This window comes from Pseudophryne corroboree, chromosome 5 (genome assembly GCF_028390025.1).
Source record: "Pseudophryne corroboree isolate aPseCor3 chromosome 5, aPseCor3.hap2, whole genome shotgun sequence".
Lineage (NCBI taxonomy): Eukaryota > Metazoa > Chordata > Amphibia > Anura > Myobatrachidae > Pseudophryne > Pseudophryne corroboree.
This window is the reverse complement of record NC_086448.1, coordinates 441177358-441198597: the sequence shown is the minus strand read 5'-3', so window position 1 is coordinate 441198597 and position 21240 is coordinate 441177358. Positions and strand designations below refer to the sequence as shown.

The 21240-nt window shown below is 48.1% G+C and overlaps 1 protein-coding gene across 49 annotated transcripts in view; it reads right to left on the bottom strand.

The window, feature by feature from the left end:
- The window catches only part of LOC134927837 (uncharacterized), a 1188393-nt gene that overhangs the window by 260383 nt on the left and 906770 nt on the right, over window positions 1–21240 (bottom strand). For 47 of the 49 annotated variants that reach the window (XM_063922861.1, XM_063922854.1, XM_063922862.1 and 44 more), the window contains one exon: window positions 2917–2949. The exons of the other annotated variants lie outside the window; for them this stretch is intronic. In XM_063922861.1, coding sequence (XP_063778931.1) covers window positions 2917–2949 — 33 coding nt within the window. The remainder of the gene's footprint in view (window positions 1–2916; window positions 2950–21240) is intronic. 49 annotated transcript variants of the gene reach the window in all.

The window sequence follows — 21240 nt, the reverse complement described above, 5'->3', positions numbered from 1 at the left end:
TGGAAATCACTGCCCTCAGTGATTCCATTTTGAACTTGAATCGTTTCAAGTAGAGATTCAGATTTTTTAGGTTTAGGATCGGTCTGACCGAGCCGTCCGGCTTCGGAACTACAAAAAAGCTTGAATAAAACTCCTCCCCTTGTTGTGACAAAGGTACCAGGACTATGACATGATCCTGAAAATTTTTGGATTGCCGCTGTTACTGCTACCCTTTCTGGAAGAGAAGCTGGCAAGGTCGATTTGAAAGATCGTCATGGGGGAATGTCTTGAAACTCCAGCTTGTATCCCTGGGACACTATTTGCAACACCCAGGGATCCAGGCCAGACAGAATCCAACCTTGGCTGAACAGCTTGAGACGTGCCCCCACCCGAGCAGCCTTCCGCAAAGAAGCCCCAGCATCATGCCGAAGATTTGGCAGAAGTAGGGGTAGACTTCTGCTCCTGGAAACCTGAAGCCGCTGTGGACTTTTCCCTTTCCCCTTCCCCTAACTGCAAAAAGGGAACCTCTCGCTTTTTCGTATTTATTGGGCCGAAAGGACTGCATGTGTGGGTGATATGTCTTTTTTTGCAGATGCAGGGGGCAAAAATGTCGATTTACCTGCGGTAGCCGCCGAGAATAACGCATCTAGTCCATCGCCAAATAAGGCCTCACCTTTATATGGGAGAGCCTCCATATTTCTTTTGGAATCCGCATTCCACTGGCGAATCCACAACGCCCACCGAGCAGATACTGCCATGGTAGCAGCTTGTGAACTCAAGAGTCAAATATCTTTCATCGCTTCTAGCATGTATGCGGCAGCGTCTTTGAAATTCCCTAACTATAAGAGTATCTCATCTTTATCAATAGTGTCAATTTGTGATGACATGTTTGACCATTTTTCAGTAGCGCGACTCACCCACGCGCAAGCAATTGTGGGCCTGAGCAGTATACCAATGGCAACATAAATGGATTTCAATGTAGTTTCCATCTTTCGGCCTGCCGGCTTTTAGTGAAGCTGTGCCAGGTGTAGGGAGAATTACCTTAGTCAACCTGGACAGTGCATTGTCTAACACAGGGGGTGACTCCCATTTTTTCCTGTCCTTCACCGGGAAAGTATAAGTATGTGAATTCTCTTGAGAATACGAAATTTCTTTTCGGGATTCACCCACATCCCTTCAAAGAGTATTAAGCTCGTGGGAAGGAAGGAAAGTGACCTTAGATTTCATTTCTTTATAGAAATAGGCTCTCTCCTGAGGTACAGGAGTGGCTTCCGTGACTTCCAGAAATTCCCTTATAGCTACATTCATATATTGTATATTTTTTTTCCAATTTATGATCTATTTCTCTGGAGTCACTATTGTCGACACAAGAACCAGTGTCCGTGTCGGTATCAGCATTCACAATATTCGCAAATGGTCTCTTATGTGACCCAGAGGGGTCGCCTGCGGATGGAAGAACAGAGCCCTGAAAAATCACATCCTCCACAGATTTTCTCCAGCACTCAGCATGAGATTCAGACATATCTAATCTCCTATTGATATGATGCATACTATCACGTATTTTTCACCCATGCAGGCTCTTGGTGTGCCGGCAGCGCCACCACATTACACTTGTGTGTCCCTAAAATGGTTTCCTCCAGGGAGGAACTACCTGCCTCTGACATGTCTTACACACGTATACAACACACAGACACACTGGGACTTATAGGGGACAGACCCACAGTAAAACCTGTCAGAGGGACAGTTTACGAGCAGCCAGTTCACAACCCCAGCGCCAGTATCTAATGCCTGTGAACACAGAATGCCCACTGACATGCAGCGCCATTTACACAGTAAAACACACTTTTAAAGCACCAAATTCGCTTGTGCCCCCCCATATCCTGTTTTGTACCCTGATACTTGTAGTCAGAAGTGAAGGAGGACCAGCGATGTCTCTGCAGCATGAGGAGAAAATGGCATTGAGCAGTGTGCTGGCTGCCTGAGGAAGAAGCTCTCCCCCCCCCCCCACAATGTTGCGTATTTACCTCAAACTTTTCATAATATTTATACTGGCGGGGGTAGGGCTGTGCCTTGGCATCTTATGCCCCCTTGCCAGTTTATAGAGGTGTTTTTGCTGCCCAAGGCCCCGCGCCCTGCAGTTCCCGTGTGTGGGCAGCAATGGTGCACTGTGCTCCCGCCAGCTGTGCCTCAGCCGTCACTTTTCTTGAAAGGTCTGTCTTCTTCTACTCACCTGTCTTCTGGCTCTGTGAGGGGGGTGACTGCATGCTGTGGGATTGAGCATCTAGACATGGCTAGCGTTCAGTACCCTTCAGGAGCTAATGGTGTCCTGTCAGCCAGAAGCAGAGCCATGAAACTCTTCAGGAAGTTGGTTCCTACTTCTGACCCCTCAGTCCCACAAAGCAGGGATACTGTTGCCAGCAGTTCTCCCTGAAAATAAAAAACCTAACATAAGTCTTTTCAGAGAAGCTCAGTAGAGCTCCCCTAGAGTGCATCCAGTCTGCCTGGGCACATTTCTAAAACTGAGGTCTGGAGGAGGGGCATAGAGGGAGGAGCCAGTTCACACCCATTGAAAAGTCTTAAGAGCGCCCATGGCTCCTGCGGACCCCGTCTATACCCCATAGTCATGAAGTGGACCCCAGCACCCTCTAGGACGTATGAGAAATTAAAAAGTATTTAGTTCAGTCCAGAATTTGCTATCCCATGAAGGCACATAAAACACTGAGGCATCTTGGGAGGGGAAGGAGGGTAACATTTCAATATAAAAAAAAAAATTGACAATCCCCACTATCACACCGTCCATGTCCCAAGAGTACCCCAGTTGCCCCTAGTGGATAAAAAATAAATTTAATTTGCAAGCATTTTGTGGTACTCCAAATAACATACACGTATATATCACGTACAAGTGAATTTCTATACAAAAATAGTACTTTTATATACCTGGAAGCCTTGTGGTGTCCATCTTTCGGTTTTCTAAAAGAAAAAATAGGATTTTAATTACCTGCCGGTAATTCCTTTTCTCGTAGTCTGTAGAGGATGCTGGTGTCCATTTTAGTACCATGGAGTATAGACTGTTCCGCGGGAGCCTTCGGCACTTTAAGACATTTTAACAGTGTGAACTGGCTCCTCCCTCTATGCCCCTCCTCCAGACCTCAGTCTAGGAATTGTGCCAGAGGAGACGGACATTCGAGAGAGAGGAATTACTATTAAACTTGTGCCGAGATTCACACCATACATAAACATATAGGCTAACATGGCCTTTAACATAACTCATGCCAACCAGCATGTATAACGCAACAGCTGCCAACATCTGAACACATGTGCGCAAACAGATAAACGTAATCAGCAGTAAAACTGAGCACTGGGCGGGTACCCAGCATCCTCTACGGACTACGAGAAAAAAATTTTACCGGCAGGTAATTAAAATCCTATTTTCTTACGTTCTAGAGGATGCTGGGGTCCATTGTAGTACCATGGGGACGACCAAAGCTCCCAGTACGGGCGGGAAAGTGCTAATGTTCCTGCAGAACTGACTGACCAAATTTTAGGTCGTCAGCAGCCAAGGTGTCAAACTTATAAAACTTAGCAAACGTGTTTGCACCTGTCCAAGTAGCAGCTCTGCAGATTTGCAAAGCAAAGACCCCCTGGGTAGCCGCCCAGGACGAACCCACTTTCCTTGTAGAGTGTTTTTACCAAAGTCGGTAACTCCAATCCTGCCATGGAATGAGCGTGCTGAATGGTACCCCTGATCCAGCGCGCAATAGTCTTAGAAGCAGGACCCCCAATCTTGTTGGGATCATAGAGGACAAACAATTATGTTTTCCATATCCAAGCCGTTCTTGCAACATAAGTCCTCAGCGCTCTGACAACATCCAAGGACTTTGAGACAGCTGAGGTGTCAAAAGCTACTGGCACCACCACTGGTTGGTTGATATGAAAAGAAGACGCAACCTTCGGAAGAAAGTGCTGACGTGTTCAGTTCAGCCCTATCTTCATGAAATATCAAATAAGGACTCGTGTGACAGAGCTCCTAACTCAGACACTCGTCTGCCTGAGGCAAAGGCCAATAGCATGACCACTTTCCAAGTGAGAAACTTTAACTCCACCTCTTGCAGAGGCTCAAACCAGTCCGATTTAAGGAACTGCAACACCACATTTAGATCCCATGGTGCTGCAGGAGGCACAAAGGGAGGTTGGATGCGCAGAACCCCCTTCACGAACATCTGGACCTCAGGAAGAGAAACCAATTGTTTCTGAAAGAAAACAGACAAGGCCGAAATCTGAACCTTGATAGATCCTAATCTCAATCCAGCATCCACACCTACCTGTAGAAATAGAAGTCGTCCTAATTGAAACGCCACTGCAGGAGACTTCTTGGATTCACACCAAGATGCATATTTTCTCCAAATACGATGGTAATGTTTGGACGTTACCCCTTTCCTGGCCAGAATAATTGTGGGAATGACTTCATTGGGAAAACCCTTACGGGCTAGGATCTGGCACTCAACAGCCATGCAGTCGAACACAGACGCGGTAAGTCCTGATAAACTAACGGCGCCTGCTGTTCCTCGCGAAGAGGAAGAGGCCGAGGATCTTCCATTAATAACTCTTGAAGATCTGGATACCAAACCCTCCTTGGCCAGTCTGGAGCAATGAGTATTGCTCAAACTCCTGTTCTGATGATCTTGAGAACTTTTGGTATTAGTGGAAGTGGAGGGAACAGATCCACCGACTGAAACACCCACTGGGTCACCAGTGCATCCACTGCTATTGCTTGTGGGTCTCTCGACCTGGAACAATATTTCTGAAGCTTCTTGTTGAGACGTGATGCCATCATATCTACTTGAGGAACGGGTGTAGTATGGTATGCCGGCGGCTGAGCTCAGTGACCGGCGCCGGGAGCCCGACCGCCGGCATACCTACAGCGTAGCGAGTGCAAATAAGCCCCTTGCGGGCTCGCTGCGCTCACCACGCTGCGGGCACGGTGGCGCGCCACGCTATTTTATTCTCCCTCCAGGGGGGTAGTGGACCCCCACGAGGGAGAAAAAAAGTGTCGGTATGTCGGCTGTCGGGATTCCGGCGCCGGTATACTGTGCACCGGGAGCCCGACAGTCGGCATACTGAAGACCACCCATCGGAACGCCCCAACGATCTGCTACCTCTGCAAAGACTCCTGGGTGGAGGCCCCATTCTCCTGGATGGAGATAGTGTCTGCTGAGGAAGTCTGCTTCCCAGTTGTCCACTCCTGGAATGAAAATTGCCAACAGAGCTTTTGCATGTCTTTCTGCCCAGAGGAGTATCTTTGTCACCTCTGCCATTGCTACTCTGCTTTTTGTTCCGCCTTGACGGTTTATGTAAGCTACTGCCGTTACACTGTCTGACTGGATCTGTATGGGACGACCATGAAGAAGGTGTGCCGCTTGATGAAGACTGTTGTACACAGCTCTCAACGCCAGCGAGTTCCTTGACTTGACCATCTTCCTTGGAAGCTTTCGCCTTGCGTGACTGCTCCCCATCCTCTGAGACTTGCATCCGTGGTCACCAGGATCCAGGCCTGAATCCCGAACCTGCGTTCCTCCAGGGGGTGAGAAATTTGTAGCCACCACAGGAGCAAAATTCTGGCTTTCGCTGACAAGGTTATCCTTTGATGCATGTGGAGATGCGACCCGGACCATTTGTCCAGTAGGTCCCACTGGAAGACCTTGGCATGGAATCGGCCATATTGTAGCGCCTCGTAAGCTGCTACCATTTTCCCCAACAGCCGAATGCACTGATGAATTGATACTGTTCTTGGTCTCAAAAGTTGTTTGACCATGCTCTAGATCTCCTGAGCCTTTTTCTCTGTACCTCGGTGTCCAGCATCATTCCCAAAAATGATAATCTCATTGTATGTTCCAACTAGGATTTTGGAAAGTTGATGATCCAACCGTGCTGTTGAAGTACCGACAGGGACAATGCTATGTTCTGGAGTAACTTGTCCCTGTATCTCGCTTTTATGAGGAGATCGTCCAAGTATGGAATTATGTTGACTCCTTGTTTGCGAAGGAGAACCATCATCTCCGCCATCACCTTGGTGAATATTCTCAGAGCCGTGGAGAGCCCGAACGGTAATGTCTGGAATTGGTAGTGGCAACCCTGAACCGCAAACCTCAGGTAAAGGGTAAATGGGGACATGCAAGTAAGCATCCTTGATGTCCACTGACACCAGAAATTCCTTTTCTTCCAAGCTGGAAATCACAGCTTTCAAGGATTCCATCTTGAACTTGAATTTTTTCAAATAAAGATTCAGAGATTTATGGTTTAAAATCGGTCTGACCGAGCCATCCGGCTTCGGCACCACAAACAGGCTTGAGTTCGGCAGAAACCAAGGAAATTACTTTGTCTTGACATAATTTGTGTATTGCGTTCAGGACATTTGTGCTGTCCTAAGCAAAAACTGGCAAGGCTGATTAGAAAAATCGGCATGGGGGAAGGTCGTGAAATTCCAACCTGTAACCTTGGGATACTATCTGTAATATCCAAGGAACCAGGTCTGAGTGAAGCCAAAAATAGTAGACGTGCCCCCACCCGATCACACTACCGCAGAGGAGCCCCAGCGTCATGCTGTGGCTTTTGCAGAAGTAGTTGCTGACTTCTGCTCCTGGGACCCTGCCGGTGTTGTAGATTTTCTACCTTTTCCTCTCCCTTTTCCTGTGAAAAAAGGGGTACTCTTAGCCTTTTTGTACTTGTTGGACCGAAAGGACTGCATAGTATGAGAACGATATACTTTTTTAGCCGATGCAGTTGCAGACGGCAGAAATGCTGACTTGCCAGATGTAGTAGTTGATATCATGGCATCTAGCTTCTCTCCAAAGAGGGCCTCACCATTGTAGGGGAGCGCCTCAATATTTCTTTTGGATTCAGCGTCCGCATTCCATTGGCGAATCCAGAGCGCCCTGCGGGCTGAAATCGCCATAGCAGAGGCCCTTGAGCCCAGTAAGCCAACGTCCTTCATAGCCTCAACCAAGTAACCTGCAGAATCTTTGCTATGACCTAGAATTTGCAGCATGTCATCTTTATCAACCGTGTCAATATTAACAATTAAATTTTCTTCCCACTGAGTTACCTACTAACGCAGAGGCAATTGCAGGCCTGAGTAACGTACCCGTCGCAACATAGATGGACTTTAAAGTCTCTAATTTGCGGTCAGCAGGTTCTTTTAATGAAGCTGACCCTGGGGCAGGTAAAATGATTATCTTTGACAACCTAGTCTGAGGTGTATCATTGGAGGTGACTCCCACTTACGCCTATCCTCTTCAGGGAAAGAGTACGCTACCCGCAACCTTCTAGGGATAACAAACTTTTTTTCCAGGTTAGTCCAGGATTCCTCAAAGAATGTATTTAAGTCCTTAGACAGAGGAAAAGTCACCTGTTTTTTTTATTTAACTTAAAATAGGTGGAGGTGTGTCAGGAAATTCCAACACTATCATACATTGAATGCTCTTAGCCAGTTTGGGATCTACTCCCCTAAAATCTCCAGTGTCTACTTCAGTGTCAGAATCTGTGTCAGAGTCCCTTTGCATAATTTGGGCCAGAGCCCCTTTCTGGGAACAGGAGGGGTCCCGAGTGGGTGACAGAGTAATCAGCAAACAGAGCATCCTCCACAGACTGTCTCCATTGCTTTGTCTGTTGAGACTCAGAATTTCTTTGCTAGCTTAGATGTATTAGTCTGCAGCTCTCTCACCCACACAGGCTCAGAACACTTGACTCCAAAAAGAGGATTTTGGTACTTACCGATAAATCCATTTCTCTGAATCCTCTAGGGGACACTGGAGTCATATACAGTAGGGGTGTGAAGCTTGCAACCAGAGGTGTGGCACAATCTAAAAATTAGCATTGTCTGCAAAGCCGACTCCTCCCCCTTCACATACCTCAGTTCGGAAAATTTGACCGAGAGAGCAGGACATGAAACTAGAGCACATGGCGAGGACCCGAACCGTACAACATATCAAACAGCTTCCAAGAAACTCTTTACAGAAAAACCAACGCTGTTTGCACGAACTGTTTGAACAAGAACCTTGAACACAGCAGGTTGACAGCACCAAGGCGGGCGTCCAGTGTCCCCTAAAGGATTCAGAGAAATGGATTTATCGGTAAGTACCAAAATCCTCTTTTCTCTTTAATCCACTAGGGGACACTGGAGTCATATACAGTAGGGGACGTCCCAAAGTTATCCCCCAGGGAGGGAGTGCGGTCAGTGGTGCTCAGAACTAAACGTCCGAACTTAAGTGTCCGGACGCAAAGGCATCAAACTTGTAAAATTTCGCGAACGTGTGGGCTGAGGACCACGTCGCCGCTCTGCAAAGTTGAGTAGTGAAAACACCTGACGGCCCTCCACGAGGCACCCACTAATCTGGTAGGAGCACCCGTCTGAACCGGAACCTGTTTGCCACAGGAACCTTTAGCTTGACAAATGGCAAGTCGAATCCATCTAGACAAAAGCTGCTTAGATGTTGGTCAACCCCTCTTTGGCCCATCATAAAGAACAAACAATGGTCCGACATTTTGAAGGCCGACGTAACTTGTACGTATACCCGTAAAGCTCGGACAACATCCAAGGACACTTCCCCATCTGCGAGACTCTGAAAAGTTGGGGCCACAATTGGCTGGTTTACGTGAAAGCCCGAAACCACCTTAGGAAGGAAACCTGTTCTTGTACGGAGTTCTGCTCTAACCCCATGAGACATTCAAAGGACTCTTACACGATAGGGCTCCCAACTTAGAAACCCGCCTGGCCGAAACAAAGGCAAGCAATAACGCGACCTTCCAAAAGAGATAGTTCAGCTCTGTTCTTGCTAACGACTCAAACGTTGGAGATCTGAAAAATTCCAACCCAAATTAAAGTCCCATGGCGCATTTGTAGGGCGAAAAGGGGGTTGTATCCTCAGAACCCCCTGTAAAAAGGCTTGAACCTCTGGCAAGAATGCTAACCGCTTGTTGACATAGGATGGAGAGAGCCGAAATTTGAACGTTCAAAGAGCCCAGCCATAGTCATATCTAGACCGGTCTGAAGGAATAGCAGAAGTCTGGATAAGTGAAAGTTCGTCGAATTCCACCCACGTTCTTGACACCAGTCCATGTACATCTTCCAAATCCTGTAGTAGTGCATGGCTGTGACCGGCTTCCTAGTGGTAATTATCGTAGGAAAGGTCGTTCTTGGTATCCCTCTGTTTCTTACAATAGCCCCGCCGTTAAACGCAGGCTATGTAGGTCTGGTATTGGAACAGTCCCTTTGAGGTAATCGCCAATAATCTTCCACCAGTAACCCTCGCAGGACTGAGTACCAACTCCTGTGGGGCCAATCTGGTGCAATTAAATTGCCCGTACTCATTCTCTGTTCAACCGTTTCAGAACCCTGGGTATGAGTGGGAAAGGTGGAGAAATAAAAACCCTCCTGTAACACCAAGGAAGTGTTACTGCGTCCACTCCTTCTGCTGCTGGATATTTTGTCCTGGGCAGAGATCTGGGCAACTGATGGTTTCGCCGAGACGCCATTAGATTGACTAGAGGTAACCCCATCTCCTCACCACCCTGTCGAAAATCTGTGGATGTAGGCACCACTTTCCCGGATGCATGTCCTGGCAGCTGAGATCTGCTTCCCCGTTTTCCACCCTGGAATGAACACTGCCGAGAGGATGATGTTTCGCCTTTCTGCACACAAGATCTTTGTGGCTTCCATTAACGCCATCCTGCTCTTTGTTCCCCCTTGATGGTTTATGCAAGCAGTCGTCGTGACATTGTCCGACTGTATCTTTAAGTGTTGACCCATGACTAGGTCTGCGGCTAAGAAGCGCATTGTAAACTGCTCCCAGTTCGAGAATGTATTTGGGCAGGCTGCCCTTCATGTTCTAAGCCCGCAATAACTGACTGGATTTATTCCATCCTGAATCTGCAAACCGTTAGGACTTTGTACCACTAGGACAGCATCCCAACCTATGAGACTGGCATCCGTTGTCAGGATCCTTCAATCTCAAATGCCGAATCTCTTACATGCTGTGAGATTCTTTTGCAACGACCACCAAATCAGTAGATTCGTATGTGTGGTGGAAGTTGGATTTTTCGATGTAGAAGCCAGTGCGAATCTGCTCCCTGAGCAATGAGTTTCATCTGGAATGGTCGGGAATGAAGTCTGCCGTACCGGAGAGCTGTGAATGACGCCACCCTCTTCTCGAGAAGTAGCACACAGAGGCGTAGAGAAACAGTCTGTGTCCTTAGTACCTGAGCCACTAACTTTTGTGGGTCCTGGATCTAGTGCTCTGGTAGGAATACTCTCAATTGTATAGTGTCCAAGATGAGACAGAGGAATTGAATCCGTTCAGTTAGCACGAGGTTGGATTTCTGGAAGTTCACAATCCACCCATGTTGAATGAGACTTGGATGAGATGCTGAGCATCCTTTATCAGCTGTTTCTGAGATGAGGTCTATATCAGTAGATAGTCTTGAGAAGGTATGATCGTGACCCTCAACTGTCTCAATCCTGCCACCTCTATTGTTATGCTCTTTATAAAGATTCTTGTGGCTGATGATAGACTGAATGGCAGGACCCTGATTCGGTAGTGATCCCACACTGGCGCAAATCTTAAGTAAGCTTGGTGAGGGGTCCAAATTGGAATATGAAGGTAGTTTGCATTACCCAAAGTTTTTAATAAAATCCCGTTCCTCATTGAGGGTCAGGGACTGACGACTTAAGCCTTTGTATGTAGGAGTCTTTGAATTTGCCTTCTGTAACGCCCATGCTCGCAACGGGCACCCCCAAGGCCCTCACACTGCTAATATCAGGATTTTGGTACTTACCGATAAATCCCTTTCTCCGATTCCACAGGGGCCACTGGAGCGCAGCATACACACTGAGCCACAGCGCTATTTGTCTGATGCCTTACACACATTCCCCAATTACAAATAGCATTAGTAACTAGTGACACCAAGGAATAATAAAGGGAAGGCAACACCCCGCCCTGTATGAAGTGTACCGCTAATTTAGGTGCACCAGAAGTTTCTCGGAGGTTCCGCTGGCTTTTCAAAATGGTGACCAGCCTGTGAGAAAAGATGGGTGAAAATGTTATGTGGCAAGGTGGGGTATTCTGTTTCTAGAAAACATTGCGGAAGTGTTTGTTTTATCCCCTATATATGGTATTGTATGGATATATCTATATACATACCCACACACACTTAAATATATATATACACAAACATATCTATATATATCTATATACACACACCACAGTGAACCCATGCACCTAATAGGGCAGATAAATACTGTGCACCTAATAGGGTAGATAATTACTGTGCACCTAATAGGGTAGAAAAATACTGTGCACCTAATAGGGTAGATAAATACTGTGTATTTGTAGGGTAAAGAAATACTGCACAGTAGATTTTTAATTATCAATGAGCTGAGTCCCAGCTCCTGTAATAGAGCAGATTCCCTGATCTAAATGTCTGAAATGGGGCAGAGGACCCCCCTGCAGGAGGAATGTAGCCAAAGCAAGATGTAACAATATTTCTGCAGCACACTGCACAGAAAAGCTACAAACTCCAGAGACAGGTGTGTTGCCTAGAGACCATGAGAGCTAGGAGCCTCCACCGGGGGGGAATAAGCTTCACCCCCCTCATACCTTATACATGTAAAGAATCCTCCCTGCACAGCCAGGAGAGGAAAGGAGCTTTCAGTGGCCCGGGGAGCGGGGGACTGTGGAGCGGCGTCTCGTCATGCTGCAGCGGCTGGGGAGCGGAGAAAGCCCGCCGTACAGAGCAGGAGTTAGCTCCGCCCCCTCCGCTTCGGCGCCAAATTCAAATCCGCTGTATAGTAAGCGGAAAGCGCCCATGCATCCCCCGGCCGCCTGTATGCTGTGGCCGGGGAGCGATGTGCGGCCGGGGAGCGGAAAGCCTGAGCCCGCCGAACGGAGCGAGAGTTAGCTCCGCCCCCCTGCTCCGGTCACTTTCAAATTAAAACCGCACTATCATCCGGCTGCCTGTAAGTGTGTATGCTGCGGTCCAGTGGCCCCTAGTGGATGAAGGAGAAAAACAGCCTGAGTGTACACTCTTGTAACTCTATCCTGTAACCCTGGGAAATAGCTTGCTGACCCAGACATCTTGTGATGTTTTGGCCCAGACGTCCCCAAGGTGGACCCCAGGTAAGCAGGGAGACCGTCATGTCATGGGTTTGTCCTGCTTTTCTGGTGTCGACTGTCTTCTGGCTAGGTACGACAGCGATCGAATGAACTTAAACACTGGTCCCGAGCAACCTCCTCTAACGTGTGAAGTGGTGCTTGAGTAAGAAATAGGTAGAACGGTAGATTTCACTGTAGTTGCCTGCAAAATCCACTTGTCAAACTCATAAAATAACATCTAACCCCCAAAATGGAACAGCCTCTACTCCCTGGAATCGTAGACCACTAGCCCTTCTCTGAGCCATAAAATTCTTCTAGTGGAAATGTCCGAAATCGAGATGCGGGACGCTATTCTACTAGCGACCCTTGAAGTCTGGCACATATAAGTCGCTTATTTTCTAATAAGTTCCGCCAACTGAGAAATTTCCTCCAGGCTACTTTCTTACGCCCAGCCCATGAGACAAATGTGCCGTTATAAAATGTGATTTTAATGCAGTGTGCAACATGACATATCCTTTATGGCGGTCACGTTAGGCATAGGTGACATTTGTCAACGAGGAGAGGGATACGAATAAATCGAAAACTCTGGTTCCTGAACTCCTTACGTCAGGAAGCGTAGGATCTACATAACCGCTTTTATAAGGGAATCTAAGCTCCTGATCTAAGGCAGACTCAATTATCTCATCCTTTCATCTATAAGACCCTCATCCTCCTTCGTGTAAGATGGGGAGGGTTCTCCGAAACGCCTTGCTCACATTGCATAATGCTTGCGCAGGAGTGATTAAGTTAAATCAGAATACCTCCATGGTCTTTGATAATCCCTCAGCCCCTTTGACTGCTGTTTGCGGGATTTTGACATTTCTTTTGAAAGCTTTGTCAGAGCTTGACCTGGTGGAACCTTGCTCCCGTGTTGAGCGCCTTTAACTAAACAGGAAACGCATACCCGGGAGTCGACCAAACTAGCGCTGATCTTATTACAGTCTGTGCACGCATAATAAGCTCTTGGTAATTGCTTTTAACATTTGAAGCTTCACCCCAGAGTGGCTGCTCAGTGCTTTCCACCTTTATAATAGGAACAGAAAGACCGTAACGGGTGATGGATATTGAAGGTACACCAGATTCATCTAGCTGGATTTTTTTTTTTCCTTTACATACTACAGATGGGTCCCCGGTTATCTAGACTAGTTTTCTGCGCATAGGCACAACATGACTTATTAGCAGAAAACCCTTCGGCTATTGTTCTCGAACATTAGAGCAGGGGATTAAGTAATTACAGTAGGGAATTAAGTCCGACTGGCCAGTGTCTTATCCTATTAAAAGGTCAAAATAAATGTGGACCCACCCGTATATAAAAAAAAAATAATAAAAATTATAATAAAAAATAAGATTTTACTTACCGATAAATCTATTTCTCGGAGTCCGTAGTGGATGCTGGGGTTCCTGAAAGGACCATGGGGAATAGCGGCTCCGCAGGAGACAGGGCACAAAAAGTAAAGCTTTTCCAGATCAGGTGGTGTGCACTGGCTCCTCCCCCTATGACCCTCCTCCAGACTCCAGTTAGGTACTGTGCCCGGACGAGCGTACACAATAAGGGAGGATTTTGAATCCCGGGTAAGACTCATACCAGCCACACCAATCACACCGTACAACTTGTGATCTAAACCCAGTTAACAGTATGATAACAGCGGAGCCTCTGAAAGATGGCTTCCTTCAACAATAACCCGAATTAGTTAACAATAACTATGTACAATTATTGCAGATAATCCGCACTTGGGATGGGCGCCCAGCATCCACTACGGACTCCGAGAAATAGATTTATCGGTAAGTAAAATCTTATTTTCTCTATCGTCCTAGTGGATGCTGGGGTTCCTGAAAGGACCATGGGGATTATACCAAAGCTCCCAAACGGGCGGGAGAGTGCGGATGACTCTGCAGCACCGAATGAGAGAACTCCAGGTCCTCCTTAGCCAGAGTATCAAATTTGTAAAATTTTACAAACGTGTTCTCCCCTGACCACGTAGCTGCTCGGCAGAGTTGTAATGCCGAGACCCCTCGGGCAGCCGCCCAAGATGAGCCCACCTTCCTTGTGGAGTGGGCCTTTACAGATTTAGGCTGTGGCAGGCCTGCCACAGAATGTGCAAGTTGGATTGTGCTACAGATCCAACGAGCAATCGTCTGCTTAGACGCAGGAGCACCCATCTTGTTGGGTGCATACAATATAAACAACGAGTCAGATTTTCTGACTCCAGCTGTCCTTGCAATATATATTTTTAATGCTCTGACAACGTCCAGTAACTTGGAGTCCTCCAAGTCACTTGTAGCCGCAGGCACTACAATAGGCTGGTTCAGATGAAATGCTGACACCACCTTAGGGAGAAAATGCGGACGAGTCCGCAGTTCTGCCCTGTCCGAATGGAAAATCAGATATGGGCTTTTGTAAGATAAAGCTGCCAGTTCTGACACTCTCCTGGCCGAAGCCAGGGCTAGAAGCATGGTCACTTTCCATGTGAGATATTTCAAATCCACCTTTTTTAGTGGTTCCAACCAATGAGATTTTAGAAATTCCAAAACCACATTGAGATCCCACGGTGCCACTGGAGGCACCACAGGCGGCTGTATATGCAGCACTCCCTTAACAAAGGTCTGGACTTCAGGGACTGAAGCCAATTCTTTTTGAAAGAAAATCGACAGGGCCGAAATTTGAACCTTAATAGATCCCAATTTGAGACCCATAGACAATCCTGATTGCAGGAAATGTAGGAATCGACCCAGTTGAAATTCCTCCGTCGGAGCACTCCGATCTTCGCACCACGCAACATATTTTCGCCAAATTCGGTGATAATGTTGCACGGTTACTTCCTTCCTCGCTTTAATCAAAGTAGGAATGACTTCTTCCGGCATGCCTTTTTCCTTTAGGATCCGGCGTTCAACCGCCATGCCGTCAAACGCAGCCGCGGTAAGTCTTGAAACAGACAGGGACCCTGCTGAAGCAAGTCCCTCCTTAGAGGTAGAGGCCACGGATCTTCCGTGATCATCTCTTGAAGTTCCGGGTACCAAGTCCTTCTTGGCCAATCCGGAACCACTAGTATCGTTCTCACGCCTCTTTGCCGTATAATTCTCAATACTTTTGGTATGAGAGGCAGAGGAGGAAACACATACACCGACTGGTACACCCAAGGCGTTACCAGCGCGTCCACAGCTATTGCCTGCGGATCTCTTGACCTGGCGCAATACCTGTCCAGTTTTTTGTTGAGGCGAGACGCCATCATGTCCACCATCGGTCTTTCCCAACGGGTTACCAGCATGTGGAAGACTTCTGGATGAAGTCCCCACTCTCCCGGGTGAAGATCGTGTCTGCTGAGGAAGTCTGCTTCCCAGTTGTCCACTCCCGGGATGAACACTGCTGACAGTGCTATCACATGATTCTCTGCCCAGCGAAGAATCCTTGCAGCTTCTGCCATTGCACTCCTGCTTATTGTGCCGCCCTGTCTGTTCACATGGGCGACTGCCGTGATGTTGTCCGACTGGATCAACACCGGTTTTCCTTGAAGCAGAGGTTCTGCCTGGCTTAGAGCATTGTATATTGCTCTTAGTTCCAATATGTTTATGTGAAGAGACGTTTCCAGGCTCGTCCATACTCCCTGGAAGTTTCTTCCTTGTGTGACTGCTCCCCAGCCTCTCAGGCTGGCGTCCGTGGTCACCAGGATCCAATCCTGTATGCCGAATCTGCGGCCCTCCAATAGATGAGGACTCTGCAACCACCACAGAAGAGACACCCTTGTCCTTGGAGACAGGGTTATCCGTAGGTGCATCTGAAGATGCGACCCTGACCATTTGTCCAACAGATCCCTTTGGAAAATTCTTGCGTGGAATCTGCCGAATGGAATTGCTTCGTAAGAAGCCACCATTTTTCCCAGGACTCTTGTGCATTGATGTACAGACACCTTTCCTGGTTTTAGGAGGTTCCTGACAAGCTCGGATAACTCCTTGGCTTTTTCCTCCGGGAGAAAAACCTTTTTCTGAACCGTGTCCAGAATCATCCCTAGGAACAGCAGACGAGTTGTCGGCATTAACTGGGATTTTGGAATATTCAGAATCCACCCGTGCTGTTTTAGCACTTCTTGAGACAGTGCTAATCCCATCTCTAGCTGTTCTCTGGACCTTGCCCTTATTAGGAGATCGTCCAAGTATGGGATAATTAATACGCCTTTTCTTCGAAGAAGAATCATCATCTCGGCCATTACCTTTGTAAAGACCCGAGGTGCCGTGGACAATCCGAACGGCAGCGTCTGAAACTGATAGTGACAGTTTTGTACAACGAACCTGAGGTACCCCTGGTGTGAGGGGTAAATTGGAACGTGGAGATACGCATCCTTGATGTCCAAGGATACCATAAAGTCCCCCTCTTCCAGGTTCGCTATCACTGCTCTGAGTGACTCCATCTTGAACTTGAACTTCTTTATGTACAGGTTCAAGGACTTCAGATTTAGAATAGGCCTTACCGAGCCATCCGGCTTCGGTACCACAAAAAGAGTGGAATAATACCCCTTCCCTTGTTGTAGAAGAGGTACCTTGACTATCACCTGCTGAGAGTACAGCTTGTGAATGGCTTCCAAAACCGTCTCCCTTTCGGAGGGGGACGTTGGTAAAGCAGACTTCAGGAAACGGCGAGGTGGATCGGTCTCTAATTCCAACCTGTACCCCTGAGATATTATCTGCAGGATCCAGGGATCTACTTGCGAGTGAGCCCACTGCGCGCTGTAATTTTTGAGACGACCCCCCACCGTCCCCGAGTCCGCTTGAGAAGCCCCAGCGTCATGCTGAGGCTTTTGTAGAAGCCGGGGAGGGCTTCTGTTCCTGGGAAGGAGCTGCCTGTTGCTGTCTCTTCCCTCGACCTCTGCCTCGTGGCAGATATGAATAGCCCTTTGCTCTCTTATTTTTAAAGGAACGAAAGGGCTGCGGTTGAAAGGTCGGTGCCTTTTTCTGTTGGGGAGTGACTTGAGGTAGAAAGGTGGATTTCCCGGCTGTAGCCGTGGCCACCAAATCTGATAGACCGACTCCAAATAACTCCTCCCCTTTATACTGCAAAACTTCCATATGCCGTTTTGAGTCCGCATCGCCTGTCCACTGTCGCGTCCATAAAGTTCTTCTGGCCGAAATGGACATAGCACTTACCCGTGATGCCAGTGTGCAGATATCCCTCTGTGCATCACGCATATAAAGAAATGCATCCTTTATTTGTTCTAACGACAGTAAAATATTGTCCCTGTCCAGGGTATCAATATTTTCAATCAGGGACTCTGACCAAACTACCCCAGCACTGCACATCCAGGCAGTCGCTATAGCTGGTCGTAGTATAACACCTGCATGTGTGTATATACTTTTTTGGATATTTTCCATCCTCCTATCTGATGGATCTTTAAGTGCGGCCGTCTCAGGAGAGGGTAACGCCACTTGTTTAGATAAGCGTGTTAGCGCCTTGTCCACCCTAGGAGGTGTTTCCCAGCGCTCCCTAACCTCTGGCGGGAAAGGGTATAATGCCAATAATTTCTTTGAAATTATCAGCTTTTTATCAGGGGCAACCCACGCTTCATTACACACGTCATTTAATTCTTCTGATTCAGGAAAAACTATAGGTAGTTTTTTCACACCCCACATAATACCCTGTTTAGTGGTACCTGTAGTATCAGCTAAATGTAACGCCTCCTTCATTGCCAAAATCATATAACGTGTGGCCCTACTGGAAAATACGGTTGATTCGTCACCGTCACCACTGGAGTCATCGCCTGTGTCTGGGTCTGTGTCGACCGACTGAGGCAAAGGGCGTTTCACAGCCCCTGACGGTGTTTGAGTCGCCTGGACAGGCACTAATTGATTGTCCGGCCGTCTCATGTCGTCAAACGACTGCTTTAGCGTGTTGACACTATCCCGTAGTTCCATAAATAAAGGCATCCATTCTGGTGTCGACTCCCTAGGGGGTGACATCCTCATATTTGGCAATTGCTCCGCCTCCACGCCAATATCGTCCTCATACATGTCGACACACACGTACCGACACACAGCAGACACACAGGGAATGCTCCTAACGAAGACAGGACCCACTAGCCCTTTGGGGAGACAGAGGGAGAGTTTGCCAGCACACACCAAAAGCGCTATATATATATATCAGGGATAGCCTTATAATAAGTGCTCCCTTATAGCTGCTTTGTTATATCAAAATATCGCCATAAATTTGCCCCCCCTCTCTGTTTTACCCTGTTTCTGTAGTGCAGTGCAGGGGAGAGACTTGGGAGCCGTCCTGACCAGCGGAGCTGTGAGAGGAAATGGCGCCGTGTGCTGAGGAGATAGGCCCCGCCCCTTTTCTGGCGGGCTCGTCTCCCGCTATTTAGAGAAATCAGGCAGGGGTTAAATATCTCCATATAGCCTCTGGGGGCTATATGTGAGGTATTTTTAGCCTTTATATAGGTTACATTTGCCTCCCAGGGCGCCCCCCTCCCAGCGCCCTGCACCCTCAGTGACTGCCGTGTGAAGTGTGCTGAGAGGAAAATGGCGCACAGCTGCAGTGCTGTGCGCTACCTTTAGAAGACTGCAGGAGTCTTCAGCCGCCGATTCTGGACCTCTTCTGACTTCAGCATCTGCAAGGGGGCCGGCGGCGCGGCTCCGGTGACCATCCAGGCTGTACCTGTGATCGTCCCTCTGGAGCTTGATGTCTAGTAGCCAAGAAGCCAATCCATCCTGCACGCAGGTGAGTTGACTCCTTCTCCCCTCAGTCCCTCGCTGCAGTGATCCTGTTGCCAGCAGGAATCACTGTAAAATAAAAAACCTAGCTAAACTTTTTCTAAGCAGCTCTTTAGGAGAGCCACCTAGATTGCACCCTTCTCGGCCGGGCACAAAAATCTAACTGGAGTCTGGAGGAGGGTCATAGGGGGAGGAGCCAGTGCACACCACCTGATCTGGAAAAGCTTTACTTTTTGTGCCCTGTCTCCTGCGGAGCCGCTATTCCCCATGGTCCTTTCAGGAACCCCAGCATCCACTAGGACGATAGAGAAATATCACCAGCCGTTGTCACCCTCGCACACCCAACTGTATTTCAGTTCTGGGGTCGGGTTTGTGATCCAGTCGTTCCCTTTATTTCGTTGGGATCCTTTGTTTAGAAGTCCCTTGAAAATATATATATCCAACTCTTTGTTAGAGTACATTGAAAAACCATTGCAGCAGAGTCCTAATATATAAAATATCCAGTAGAGGGAGCAGTGTTCTATCATAAAAAAACTCGTTCCTCTGCTATGACTGGTCTGGAAGCCTGACTATTCTAAAGGGGGCGTATACCTCTGATATAAACTTTTAGGTGCCTCTAATAGTTTTAAAATGGCCGCCACTATATATTTAATATATCTATACATAATCACTAAAGTGGTCACTCTGCCCCATTTTACGGCTGCCCCAGCCCGTTGTTAATGCCAAGAAGAAACTTCTATACATTCCCCCCCTTTGCTGTCCCCCAGTGCTGCCTGGCCGCGGGAGGTCTATAAAAGGGGAGCGGCGGAGGAGCTTGCTGCTAGCCTGCCAGGGATTAAGTTATAAGGCAGCCGCGTATGAGAAGCCGCTGCTGCTGTTTTTCCCCCGTCAGTTTTTCCAGCCCCCCGTGCCCTCATACTAGCGCTGACGGAGGAAGGCGTGTTGGGAACACAGCCCGAGTCCCGGCGGTTGAAAGGGGAAGCTGCGGCTGCTAGCCGCAAGAGATTTCAGCGAGAGGCGGGAGGGGACGCACTTTTGTAACAGCCCGCTGTGTGATTAAGCGGCGGCGTTATACGGTGCTGTTGACAGCTGCAGCGTGTCTCCCTCAGCCCTCCGTTTGTAGTGGCAGGAGGGGCGGACGGGGGAGCCGACATGAAGCGGGATCTAAATACTGATCCCTTGTATAGCTGGCCAGGGAGTGTGTCACAGCGCCAGTGGAAGGAGGGGGGCGGTGGGGAAAGCTGCACTGCTGAGTCCCAGGGCTTAGTTACTGTATGCCCTGTATCTAAAGTTTAACTATAACTAGGGCCCTTTACAACCAGTACTCACTGCAGACTCTGTGCTCCGGATTTTCTGAGGAGAGATGCAGGTCCCCTTAAGTAGGGATCATTGTCTCTCTATTCTTAAGACTTTCGTTCCCCTTTACATTAGGTTAACTCAGTCTCAGTATTGAAATGGAGCAGGAGCTCATTCTGTGCCTGTTACCTCCTTGGCACAATTTTTCAAACTGAGGGATGAGGGATGTGAAGGGGAGGAGCCGACTGTGCAGACCATGCTAATTTTTAGATTGTGCCACACCTCCGGTTGCAAGCTTCACACCCCTACTGTATATGACTCCAGTGTCCCCTAGTGGATGAAAGAAATGGGTTCCTCTGGGGAAGAACTTTCTCTAGACATGGTACACACATGTACAGACACTACTCACACAGGGGAGCTATTGAGGACAGATCTACCTAGTCTGTCAGAGAGATCTAGAGGGGATTGCCAGTCCACACCACACGCCCTATATGTATTGCATACAATAAATACACAACCACAGCGCATTTTATCCAATATGAAGCCCACAAACTTCAATAAACTATGCGCTCCCCTCCCCTTCTATAACACCCTGGTACTTGAATCAGCGGTGTGTGAGAAGCAGCATTCAGGATCAGCACTCCGGCGTCTGAGGAGAAAATGGCGCTGAAGTGTTACTAGCAATTCTGAGGAGAAGCCCCCCCCCCCCCCAGTGAGAGTAATAAGGATTTTATTTTTCATGTCCCTCAGAGCGCGCCCCCTGTGCTGGGAGACAGGTTTGTGCGCAGCGTCGCGCTGGTACCTTAATGCCGCCATGATGACCGGAGGGCCCCTCTCTACAGGTCTCCGGTAAATACTCACCAGCCTTCTGACTCTGTTAGGGGGTGGTGGCAGTGCTGTGGGAGTGAGCAGCAGCCAGGCAAGGTCTGTGTTCAGTACCCTTCAGGAGCTAATGGGGTCCTGTCAGTAGAAACAGAGCCATTGAACTAATTGAGAAATTGGTTCCTACTCCCTCCCCCCCAAGTCCCACGAAGCAGGGAAGCTGTTGCCAGCAGCTTTCCTGTAAAATAAAAAACCTAAC